Consider the following 12,356-nt stretch of genomic DNA (forward strand, 5'->3'; position numbering starts at 1 on the left):
TAAAGTCATATGGTCTAATAACAGAAATCAGCATTTCCCAAACTGGTGTTCCTCAGAATCAGTTCCAAGAGTTGTTTTGTGGGTAAAAGAAGAGTTCTGTGGTTAAATAAGTGGTGGGAAACTCTGAGTTCCATACCCTTCATTAAACTGTTTCACTTCGACTAAAATCTTCTCAAGGCCTCTAATATGCTAATATATACTGTATATCTCCAAAGGGGAATGTGTATGAAATGTTACCCTTAATTGGCCATAAAAGCTTTGAGATACATTTAACATAGTCTTTAAGTCAAGTTTCCAAGGAAATGCTGATATAACTCAATATATAAAATTGACATTTTATGTAATCTCTCAAAATAAAGACTAAAATAAAAAACTAAGTAGTTTTTCTAGTACCAGTAACATTAAGAATAAAGTTATTATATTAAGCATCATGACATTAACTACATAAATCAAGTACATAAAATAGTTCAGTAAAAAAGAATGTATACACTAACCTGATCTCTAATCCGGGAAGTAAGGTTTTCAATGTCTCCAGTAAAATGTTCAAACCTTTGTTTGTAAACTTTAGATGCCTTTTTCAGGGCGATAGCCTTTTGCCTACTTGATTCTTTCATTGCTACAGTCTCATGCTTATTTTTTTGCAGTTGCAAGTTCCATTGGGCTATCTTGGTCTCCAAGCTCTAAAAATATATTAGCAGTAAGTAAACTATTTTAGAACTCCAATGTTTATGTAAACATTGCAAAAAATGTAAATAATCTTCCACATGAGGTTATTAAAGGATTCATCTTATGATCAGTAAAAAACAAAACAGTGAAAAACAGGTGTTTTTACCAATGTTTATCTGTAACCAGTTATAGAATGCAAATTTAAAATACACAAGTCTACATACAACTAATGCTACTCTTAGTATAGATACTTATATTGGTGACTATGGTACAAATATCAACGTCCTTAATACTATCATGATTAACTAGAACTTCACATCTAGACTATTACACATAGTACTAGTTATTTCAAATCAAAAACAATAATTGAGCTGGAGACAATTCAAACAATAGGTAACAAAGTTCAAAGGAATTGGTAATTCACCAAAAAATATAATCAAACTCTGGAGATCATGAAAGGTATGGATGAGATAAATATACACGTAATTACCAAATTTTAATTTACTAAACTTAAGGGACATGCCTTGACACTCAAAAGAGTTCACTGGCCCTGGCTGGGTTGCTCGGTGGATAGAGTGTCCTCCGGTGCCCAAGGTCTCAGGTTGGATCCCCCTGTCAGGGCACCCATGAGAAGCAATCAATGAGTGCGCAACTAAATGGAACTAGGTGGAACAAGTAGATGCTTGACTCTCTCTCTCTCCCCTGACTTCTCTGCTCCCTTCTCTCTCTCTGTCTCAAATCAATGAAAAAAAATTTTTTTTTAAAAGGGTTCATCAATGATAATAAAAGTACTGCTTTCCCCAATAAATAGTAACTTTGTGGAAGTTATTTTAAGACTGAACAAGTTACATGAATGAATGACTACCAGATCCATAAGAGAGGTTAAAGAGATGTTTGAAGGCAGGTTTCTATCCATTGAGTTTGAAGGTGTTACATAGTATGATTGTTTTCTTGATGTATCATTTGATGACATAAGGAAAAAAAGGGTATTAGGCTGAGTCGATGGTGGATATGATTTAGTGTGACCACTTTTTTAAAAAATTATTTTAAGAATTTGTATTTAAAGTATTTGAGTATTAAAGTATCTAAGAATTTAAAGAAAAGATTTTAATGCCTTCACATTTTTGGGGAGTCGTGTAATACTGAGAAGATGGTAAAACTATTACAGAATTTATGTTTTAATCTCCCATTTACTGGACAATCATTTTAATTTTGAAAAATCAAAGAAGTCATGGTAGTAAATGGGGCTTTACTACTTAACTCTATGATCCCCAACTACTGCTTCATAAGTTCTACAAAAATTGAGATCTTAAACAAAATTTAAAGACTTGATATCTTTGAAAAGTGACTAGAGAAGCAAATATATTTAAATTGTCTTTAAAAATCTATCTTAAACTAAAAAAATCTCAGGAAATGTTTTAATAAGTAGTTGGGGGAAAACAAGTAGGAGCAGTGAGTACAGTAAGTGTGCAAAGTGAACAAAGACCCCACAGGAAATACAGCTGTCATTCCTCTGGGAAACCACAGGATGTCATCATCACATCATGAATAATTGTTATACTTTTACAAACCTTTAGAAATACCAAAAGTGAAGTGAATTATTTTTGAACAAAGATCCAGTCAAGACAGTCTCACCAGGTTGATCACATCCCACATTCAAGCACTACTATGGAGTATACTGAAATTTCCACATTATTTTTATTGTTTCAGAATAAATAACACCTCGCAGTCATTTGCCAAATGAAGAGATGCATACTTAAAGTTAACTATTTGACTTTTTGCATTTCCAAAGAACTATTATACTGCAAAATATAAGGATAATTATTCTCTGTCTCTGCTAAAATTTGAAAATACTCTAACTAATTGCTACATTATAAAGATCTAGAAAGACATGGCTTTAAAGTATCTTTGGGGTAGTTTTCAGAGAATTAAAAATTAATTTATATTTTTAAAGACCCAATATAATGAATTGAGTCAACAATACTCAAAAACTGCAATTTATGTTGCCAAACTAAGTTCATTGTGTTTTTATTCTAATAACTTGTTAAATCTAAATCAAAGAATTGAATTCTGACCCACAATTATTTAATGCCTTAAATTCCAAAAATGTTTGTTGAGACAAAATGTTGAAAAGCAGAAACCTAATACAACTTCTTCTAATCCTTTCTAAACCATTAAATTTTTTAAAAGTAATTGAATTCAAAGTATTATAAGACTGCCAATGCAAAATCTTAAGATTTTAACCTTACATTCTTTCTTCAAAATATCAGAGATATAAAGAATGACTGTTACCTTAAAAAAAAGTCTCTTAAGCCCTGGCCGGTTGGCTCAGCGGTAGAGCGTCAGCCTGGCGTGCGGGGGACCCGGGTTCGATTTCCGGCCAGGGCACATAGGAGAAGCGCCCATTTGCTTCTCCACCCCCACCCCCTCCTTCCTCTCTGTCTATCTCTTCCCCTCCCGCAGCCAAGGCTCCATTGGAGCAAAGATGGCCCGGGCGCTGGGGATGGCTCCTTGGCCTCTGCCCCAGGCGCTACAGTGGCTCTGGTCGCGGCAGAGCGACGCCCCGGAGGGGCAGAGCATCGCCCCCTGGTGGGCAGAGCGTCGCCCCTGGTGGGCATGCCGGGTGGATCCCGGTTGGGCACATGCGGGAGTCTGTCTGACTGTCTTTCCCCGTTTCCAGCTTCAGAAAAATACAAAAAAAAAAAAAAAAAAGTCTCTTAATATTTCATTTTAAATTGAAGAAAATAGATCAACTGAATTTAATTGATATCTTCAGATCCTTGTACCCAAAGCAGACTACATATTCTTTTCAAGTGTTCATGGTACATTCTCTAGGACAGACCACATGTTAGGACACAAAAAGAGTCTCAATAAATCTAAGACAGAAATCATATCAAGCATCTTCTCTGATCACAATGGCATAAAACTAGAAATCAACTACAATAGAAAAACTGAAAAACATTCAAACACTTGGAGGCTAAATAGCATGTTATTAAATAATGAATGGGTTAACAACAAGATCAAGGAAGAAGTAAAAAATTTTCTTGAAACAAATGAAAATGAACATACAACAACTCAAAATTTATAGGATACAGCAAAAGCAGTCCTGAGAGTGAAATTCATGGCATTACAGTCATACCTTAAGAAGCAAGAAAAAGTTCAAATAAACAACTTAACCCTGCATTTAAAATAACTAGAAAGAAAACAAAAAATAAAGCCCAGAGGAAATAGAAGGAAGAAAATAATAAAGATCAAACTGGATATAAATGACATAAGAGGCAAAAAAATCAATACAAAACATCAATGAAACCAAGAGCTGATTCTTTGAAAAGGTAAATAAGATTGACAAACCTTTAACCACACTCACCAAGAAAAAAAGAGAGAGAATCCAAAAATAAAATTAGAAATGAAAGTGGAGAAGTAACAACTGACATCAAAGAAATACAAAGGAGTATAAAAAAATAGTATTAAGATCTATATGCCAAAAAATTGGACAACCTAGATGAGATGAATAAATTCCTAGAAACATACAATCTTCCAAAACTCAATCTGGAAGAATCAGAAAACCTAAACAGACTGATTACAACAAATGAAATTGAAACAGTTATCAAAAAACTCCCAGCAAATAAAAGTCCTGTACCGGATGGCTTTACAGGCAAATTTTATCAAACATTCAAAGGAGAACTAACACCTATCCTTCTCAAGCTATTTCAAAAAATTCAAGAGGAGGGAAGACTTCCAAGCTCCTTTTATGAGGCAAGCATAATCCTCATTCCAAAACCAAGCAAAGAAAACACAAAGAAAGAACACTATAGGCCAATATGCCTGATGAACTTAGATGCTAAAATTCTCAACAAATATTAGCAAACTGGATCCAGAAATACATTTAAAAATCATATATCATGATCAAGTAGGATTTATTCTGGGGAGGCAAGGCTGGTATAATACTTGCAAATTAATCAATGTGATTCATCATATAAACAAAAGGAAGGATAAAAATCACATAATAAGATCAATAGATGCAGAAAACGCATTTGAAAAAAATCTAGCACCCATTTAGGATCAAAACTCTGAGCAAAGAGAAAATACAGGGAACATACCTCAACATAATAAAAGTCATCTATAACAGACCCACAGCCAACATCATACTCAATGGGGAAATATTAAAAGCAATCCCCTTAAGATCAGGAACAAGGCAGGGGTGCCCCCTTTCACCACTCTTATTCAACATAGTTCTGGAAGTCCTAGCGACAGCAATCAGACAGCAAGAAGAAATAAAAGGCATCCAAATTGGAAAAGAAGAAGTAAAACTATCATTATTTACTGATGACATGATACTGTACATAGAAAACCCTAAAATCTCAGTCAAAAAACTACTAGACTTGATAAATGAATTTGGCAAAGTGGCAGAATATAAAATTAATATTCAGAAATCAGTGGCATTTTTATATACCAACAATAAACTGTCTGAAAGAGAAATTAAGGAAGCAATCCCCTTCACTATTGCAACAACAAAAAAGTAAAGTATCTCGGAGTAAATTTAATGAAGAAGGTAAAAGAACTGTACTCGAAAAATTATAAAACATTGAAAAGAGAAAACAAGGAAGATACAAACAAGTGGAAGGATATACCGTGTTCATGGATAGGAAGAATAAAGATCATTAAAATGTCTATATTACCCAAAGAAATCTATAAATTCAATACAATTTCTACTAAAATACCAGTGACATACTTCAAAGATATAGAACAAATATTCCAAAAATTTATATGGAACCAAAAAGGAACATGAGTAGCCTCAGTAATCTTGAAAATGAACAATAAAGTGGGAGGTCTCATACTTCCTGACATCAAGTTATATTACAAGGCCATTGTACTCAAAACAGCTTGGTACTGGCATAAGAACAGGCATACAGATCAATGGAACAGAGCAGAGAACCCAGAAATATACCCACAACTTTATGGTCAGTTGATATTTGACAAAGGAGGCAAGAACATACAATGGAGTAAATAAAGACAGTCTCTTCAATAAATGGGGCTGGGAAAATTGGACAGGTATGCAAAAAAAAAACAAAACTAGACTACCAACTTACACCATTCACAAAAATAAACTCAAAGTAGATAAAAGACTTAAATGTAACTCGTGAAACCATAAACATCTTGGAAGAAAACAAAGGCAGTAAACTCTCCGACATCTCTCGTAGCAATATTTTTGCCAATTTATCTCCATGGGCAAGTGAAACAAAGGACAGGATAAACAAATGGGACTATATCAAACTAAAAAGGTTTTGCACAGCAAAAGACAATATGAACAAAATAAAAAGACAACCCACACAATGGGAGAACATATTCACCAATATGTCTGATAAGGGGTTAATAACCAAAATTTATAAAGAATTTCTAACACTCAACATCAGGAAGGTAAACAATCCAACTAAAAAATAGGCAAAAGAACTGAATAGACACTTCTCCAAAGAGGACATACAGATGGCCAATAAGCAGATAAAAAAAATGTTCAACATCACTAATCATTAGAGAAATGCAAATTAAAACCCAATAAGATATCACCTTACTCCTGTCAGAATGGTGCTTATTAACAAATCAACACAGAGTAAGTGCTGGCAAGGGTGTTGAGAAAAGAGATCCCTCCTGCACTGCTGGTGGGAATGCAGGCTGGTGCAGCTACTGTGGAAAACAGTATGGAGTTTCCTCAAAAAATTAAAAATGGAAATGCCTTTTGACTCAGCTATCCCACTTTCAGGAATATATTCTAAGAACACCAAATCACTGATTCTAAAGAAGATATGCACCCCCATGTTTATGGCAGCATTGTTTACAATAGCCAAGATGTGGAAAGAACCCAAGTGTCTGTCAGTGGACGAGTGGATTAAAAAGTTGTGGTACATATACACAATGGAATACTATGGGGCATGAAAAAGAAGGAAATCTTTCCTTTTGCAATGGCATGGATAGACCTGGAGATTATTATGCTAAGTGAAATAAGCCAGGCAGAGAAAGACAAATATCATATGATCTCACTTATATGTGGAATCTAATGAATAAAGTAAACTGAGGAAGGGAATAGAGGCAGAGACGGGGTCACAGGGAGCAGAGGGACAGCTGTCAGAGGGAAGGGGGATGAGGGGATGGGATGAGGGAAGGTGAAGGAATTAGTAAAATTTTACATATATAACACAAAGATACAGATAACAGAACAGCAAATCCTAGAAGGAAGTGTGGATGGAGTTAGGCGGAGCAGAGCAAAAGTGGTATAAATAGAGACACAGGGGTGGGAGGTGAGGGAGTTATATTCAGTGGGACACTTGAATCCATGTAAACACAATAAATTAAAATTAATAAAAAAAAACTGAAGAAAAGAATTTCCAAAACTTCTCTAATTGTCCCTGGTCGGTTGGTCAGCGGTAGAGCATTGGCAGGGTGTGTGCAAGTCCTGGATTTAAGTTCCATCAGGGCACACAGGAAAAGGGACCATCTGTTTTTCCACTCCTCCTCCTCCCTCTTCTTGCTTCTCTTTCTCTCTCTCTTTATCTCTCTCTCCCTTCTCCTTCTGAAGCCATGGCTCAAATGGTTCAAACAAGTTGGACCCAGGTGCTGAGGATGGCTCCATGGCCTCGCCTCAGGCACTTAAAAAAAAAAGGCTCAGGTGCCCAGCAACAAAGCCACAGGTCCAGATGGGCAGAGCATTGCCTGGTAGGGGGCTTGCCAGGTGGATTCTGGTCAGGGCACATGCACTAGTCTCTCTCTCTGCCTCCATGCCTCTCACTTAATTAAAAAACAAACAAACAAAAAAACCTTTTCCAACTGCTATTTGAAGACATGATTTAAAATTGTATAAGATAAATTATAGTAGGTTATTATTTGAAATATTAAATCACATGTATTGTCTTGTATTTATCATGGTGAGCAATGCAAAAGCAAGTCTAGTTCATATGCAGTGCCCCAGGACACTGATGTAAAGAACACAAGGAATCTATGGGGGAAAGTGCATAAGCACACTTAAGGGAAGAGGGCAAATTTTACATCCTCTACAAGCCTGTCAATGTCCCTTTGATAGGAAAAGCTTTTTGTCATTGAAGGAAGAAAACACAAAACAAAACCCAAGTGCACTCTTAAAATATGTGCCACAAATCTCTGACATCAGCTAAGGAAGACTCAGGGGAACAAAAGCAAACAAGTTTAACACAGAAGTCCTGACACTCAGGAGGATTTGTCTTGGTCCACCTCTCTTCAGAAAGTGAGATAGAACTCTGCTTGTTTTCCTTTGGCATAAATAATAACAGCAAATCCAGATAGCTTGAGTCATATCCTAGCATCCTCAAATTCTTATCACAAGTGAATGTGAGGCTTCCTAAAGAATATTTAATCCACTTTGTCTAAACCAAAAAATTCCCCTTATTTATACTGCTAAAATTCTAGATAACAAGGAGATTATTTGATTATGAAACACCTAATCTGAAATATCTGATTTTAAAATTATTACCATTAGTAACACATACAAAAATAAACATTTATTGAATGTTTACTAAGTATGTGTGTACATGTGTATGCACAGATATACCAAAAGAACTGAAATACTGTATACCAAAATGTAAACACTGGTTTCAGTATTTTTTGAGCTGTTTTAATTTTCTCTTTAATATTTTACAAATCATCCACAAGAAACATAAGTTAACTATATAATGAAAAAAGTTTTCTAAGTGATTCGAGATCTACAAATCCTTCCTAGAGTGGTGTTAAAAGAGATAGAATTTTTATATTAGGATATGGAGGCAAATCTTTAGCCAGCTCAGAAATCTTAAGATTCAGATTTGCTTCAAATAACGCACTTTCCACGGCAACACTTAAGCTGAATTCTTTCAAAATCAACAAATTCCAGAATAAAGAAAAGGCTTTAGAGTAGATCACTGAATTTATCATAAACTATAAAAATGAAAATTTATAACCTTTATGTATTCTTTCAATTTATCATTCTCTGCTTCCTTTTTACAAATTTGGAGCTGTAGTCGTTCATGTACTACTTTAACCGACTGTGAAAAACGGTTGGCTTTCAAAGCATTTTCCTAAAATAGAGAAAACAAAAAGAAAGTGTTATTTGATATATTTCTCCACAATCTTTGACTTTACCTGTATTTAGACATGATCTAAAATCTGATAAAAAGCAAAGTAATACTACATAAACCGCAACAACACCCACCCTGTTACAAATGCATTTTATATAAAGCTATTTGGGACGTTTTCTCCTCCTCCCTTTTATTTAATGGCTCCCGATAATCATCTCTTTTTAAGAATTCCTATCTATGTTCCTAAGTAAAATTATGGCTATGTCTAAAATGCTCTACAATACAAATTTACTCATAGTTTCTTCCTAACATATAGTGATTTAAGCCAAAAACCCTGACAGAAACACCATAATGATCTAAAAGAAAAAAAACTGTAAAAAAAAAATTAAGATGTGCTATTTCATAAAACTTATAAGAATCTTCAAATAATCTGAAAACCCTTTTGTGCCTATTTCTGAGGATATGGGAGCCAGAATAAAAATATGGAAAAGAAGTCAATATTAAAAAAATAAATGAATTAAGCTCAAAATCTACTTACCTTTTCATTCTTAAACAAACAAGAAAGTTCTTGGATATAAGTCTCCTTTTCAAATACCTTCTTCTTAAGATCCTTCAACAAATATGATGTTAAAGTTAGGAATACCATAACTTAAGTATTGGTTAATTTTATAGAGTCTAACAGCACACAAACAAAAATGTCAGAAGAATAGACACAAAGTGTGAAAGGACTTACAGTATTTTCACTTTCATTATCAGTTAGCTTCTTTAACATGTTGGATAAACTGTTACTGATCTGAAAAAAATGCTATAAATCAGTGCTCACAAACTATATTTCTCTATAAAAAAGTAGAATAAGCATCAATTAAAAAATGAATATGAACAACTACAATGCACTGTTCAGATTTTTTAAAATGATAACATTAGAAGGATTTTTGCCTAAATGTTCCAAATAACGTTTTGTCTGCAATTCATGAAATTAGTTCATTTTAATCTCTATATAACATCTCAAAAAGTACAAGCCAATGACATAAAAATCACAAAAATTCTGAATACAGAGGAAGCTCACTGTACTGTTAATAAATAGGTAAAAATTATAAACAACCTAATTTCACTAATAAGAATTATTTTTAATTATGGTAAATCAGTAACAGAATTCTACATAGACATTTGAAATGAGAACAGAAGAATGTTTATGTATTTGAGTGTTATACTCCTGCTTGAGAATGTGAAAAGCTATGATCTCTTTCACCTAAAAGCACATATGCATGTACATGTAATGCAAGATTGTACACACAATTTCAGAGAGTTCATGAACTTTTATGAAGCCCATCCATATGTTCTACAAGGTCACACAGTGGAACTGCTTGGCATACATGTTTTCATTTCTCTGGGTACATAAAATTTATAAATAAATGTTCACAGCAGCTTTACTCACGACAGCCAAAAAGCAGATGAAACTCAAATGGCCATCAACTGAGAAATGGATAAATAAAAGAGGTATACTCAGACAACAAAATATTATTGAGCAATAAAGAGAATGAAACACTGATACATGCTACAACATAGATGAAACTTGAAAACGTTATTAAGTGAAAGAAGGCAGTATGAATAACCACATATTAAATTATTCCATTTATATAAAATGTCCAGAATCAGTAAATTCACAGAGACAGAAAATAGCTAACAGGCTTAGAGGGGTGGCTGGGGATGGGCGGTGAACTTCTGAAGAGCATGGAGTTTCCATCTGTAGTTATAAAAAGCTCTAAAATTTATTGTGATAATAACTACAGAATTCTTTAACTATACTAAAAATCATTGAATTTTACACTTTAAATAGATGAATTGTATGGTAAGTGAATTATATTACAATAAAACTGTTACAAAAAAGAATACACGAATGAATGTAGGTATAATATAATGTATATAACAGCTTAAATTCTATGAGTATTTTAATGTAAATGGCTGAAGTGAATTATAATATTACAACAAATAATAAAGTTTTGAGATAGATAATAAAAATATGTTGTTATGATGTAGAATTATTTATGAAACATTAAAAATAGGGGTTAGTTTAATGATTGCCATTTCAAACAAAAATTCAATAATTATTTCCATTTCAAATATACCAATATTTTAATTTCAACAGTTTGAAAAATAACATAGCCTTCAAGTGAGAAATATCACTACTAAATTAGTGGTTAATGTTCCTTACTTGTTGGTATTCTGTCTTTCTAAGATGTTCTAAATCTTGTTTTACACGTTTAAAAGTATCTAATTCCTTCGTTAATATTTCCTTCTGTTTAAAAATCTTCTCCAAATTGGATATAGGAAGATTAACCTGACAAAAATATAAGAACCACATATTTAAGTCATAGCATTAAGACACTCTAAAACATAATGTTACGATTATCAAAGAATACTTTTTCCTAATAACAAATCATTCTTTTTTACATAGTAATAGTAAATGTTGCCAAGTTTATTAATAGTTATAGAAATTGTTACACAGTACATTATAGTAAAATCAAAATAAGAGCTTAAACCCTAAAGTATTTCAAACATTTATTTTAATAAAATTAATAGAATACAATAAATTTTTTGTCCCCAACTCAAACTTTAGTACACTGAAATTTTAGAGATTACTATTCCACAAAATATTAAAAAAATTGATATATTTCATCTTTCAGAATATTTTGGTTTTAAATTCAGTCTTGAGAAAAGATGACTAATTCAACTTCAGATAAGTCAAGCACCAAAGTATTCAATATATGGTTTCTAGCTTAGCCTCTTATCAGATGCTTGCCTAAGCTTATCTTTGAGGAAAAGACTTGTGGAATAAAGAACACTGGTAAGCCTGCATTTTTATATCAAATACCAGTATGTGAGCCTATGATATGAGACCTCAGTTAGTGCATTTCATTATATACTCACAAGTCAAGTACTCACATTTTCAAAACTAATTTCTTCAATGGCATCCTTAAATAATGGTAAAAGTAATTCTACAGAACAAGTTGCCAACTCAGCTTCCTTAAATGTTGCTGCCAACTCATTCCCTCCATTTAGGATGTCCTGCTTTTCACTAAGTAGATATATACAAACAAAATTTAAGTTAAATCTCTCATATAAACCAGGCATATTTGTATGCATATTCAGTATAATTTAACTAAATATTACAGTTGCATAAATTGCTCTGCAAAATGTAACAGTAAATTGTCACTAAAAATATAACGGAGTTTTCTATATATTTTTTCTATATTTACTATAAACAGAAAGTTTTTAAAATTATAAGATATATGAAGCACAAAGACCACCAACAGCAATGTTTTGACTGAGCCATTTGATAATTATTCAACACCCCTTTTCTAGTTTGTAAAACAATTTGTGGGAGTGTTTGTATTTTTTTTCTTCCCTTCCTTCTCCCTTACTCCAAACCCAAAAGATTTATCTTTCTAAACCTGAGTCCCAAACCATTTCTTGAAACTTAGTGCTGTTCAGAAATAAATTCCCTCAGAAGAATAAATATGTTAAGTAGAAAACAAACAACTAAACTCTCCAGGTAATCTAAAACTCCTTCACATTTGGCTTTATAATAATTATCACTCAGAACAAAACTGG

General features: G+C 33.2%; 1 protein-coding gene across 12 annotated transcripts in view; it reads right to left on the reverse strand.

Annotated features, from left to right (window-relative positions):
• Positions 1-12,356, reverse strand: part of ODF2L (outer dense fiber of sperm tails 2 like) — a 79,982-nt gene that overhangs the window by 31,742 nt on the left and 35,884 nt on the right. For 10 of the 12 annotated variants that reach the window (XM_066376713.1, XM_066376705.1, XM_066376711.1 and 7 more), the window contains exons 3-8: positions 11,688-11,820; positions 10,957-11,082; positions 9,478-9,537; positions 9,283-9,354; positions 8,628-8,744; positions 495-680 (exon numbers count right to left, since the gene is read on the reverse strand). In XM_066376713.1, the coding sequence (XP_066232810.1) occupies positions 495-680; positions 8,628-8,744; positions 9,283-9,354; positions 9,478-9,537; positions 10,957-11,082; positions 11,688-11,820 (694 nt within the window). The remainder of the gene's footprint in view (positions 1-494; positions 681-8,627; positions 8,745-9,282; positions 9,355-9,477; positions 9,538-10,956; positions 11,083-11,687; positions 11,821-12,356) is intronic. The other 2 variants (XM_066376707.1, XM_066376712.1) reach the window with 2 other exon arrangements.

Source organism: Saccopteryx leptura, chromosome 3 (genome assembly GCF_036850995.1).
Source record: "Saccopteryx leptura isolate mSacLep1 chromosome 3, mSacLep1_pri_phased_curated, whole genome shotgun sequence".
NCBI lineage: Eukaryota > Metazoa > Chordata > Mammalia > Chiroptera > Emballonuridae > Saccopteryx > Saccopteryx leptura.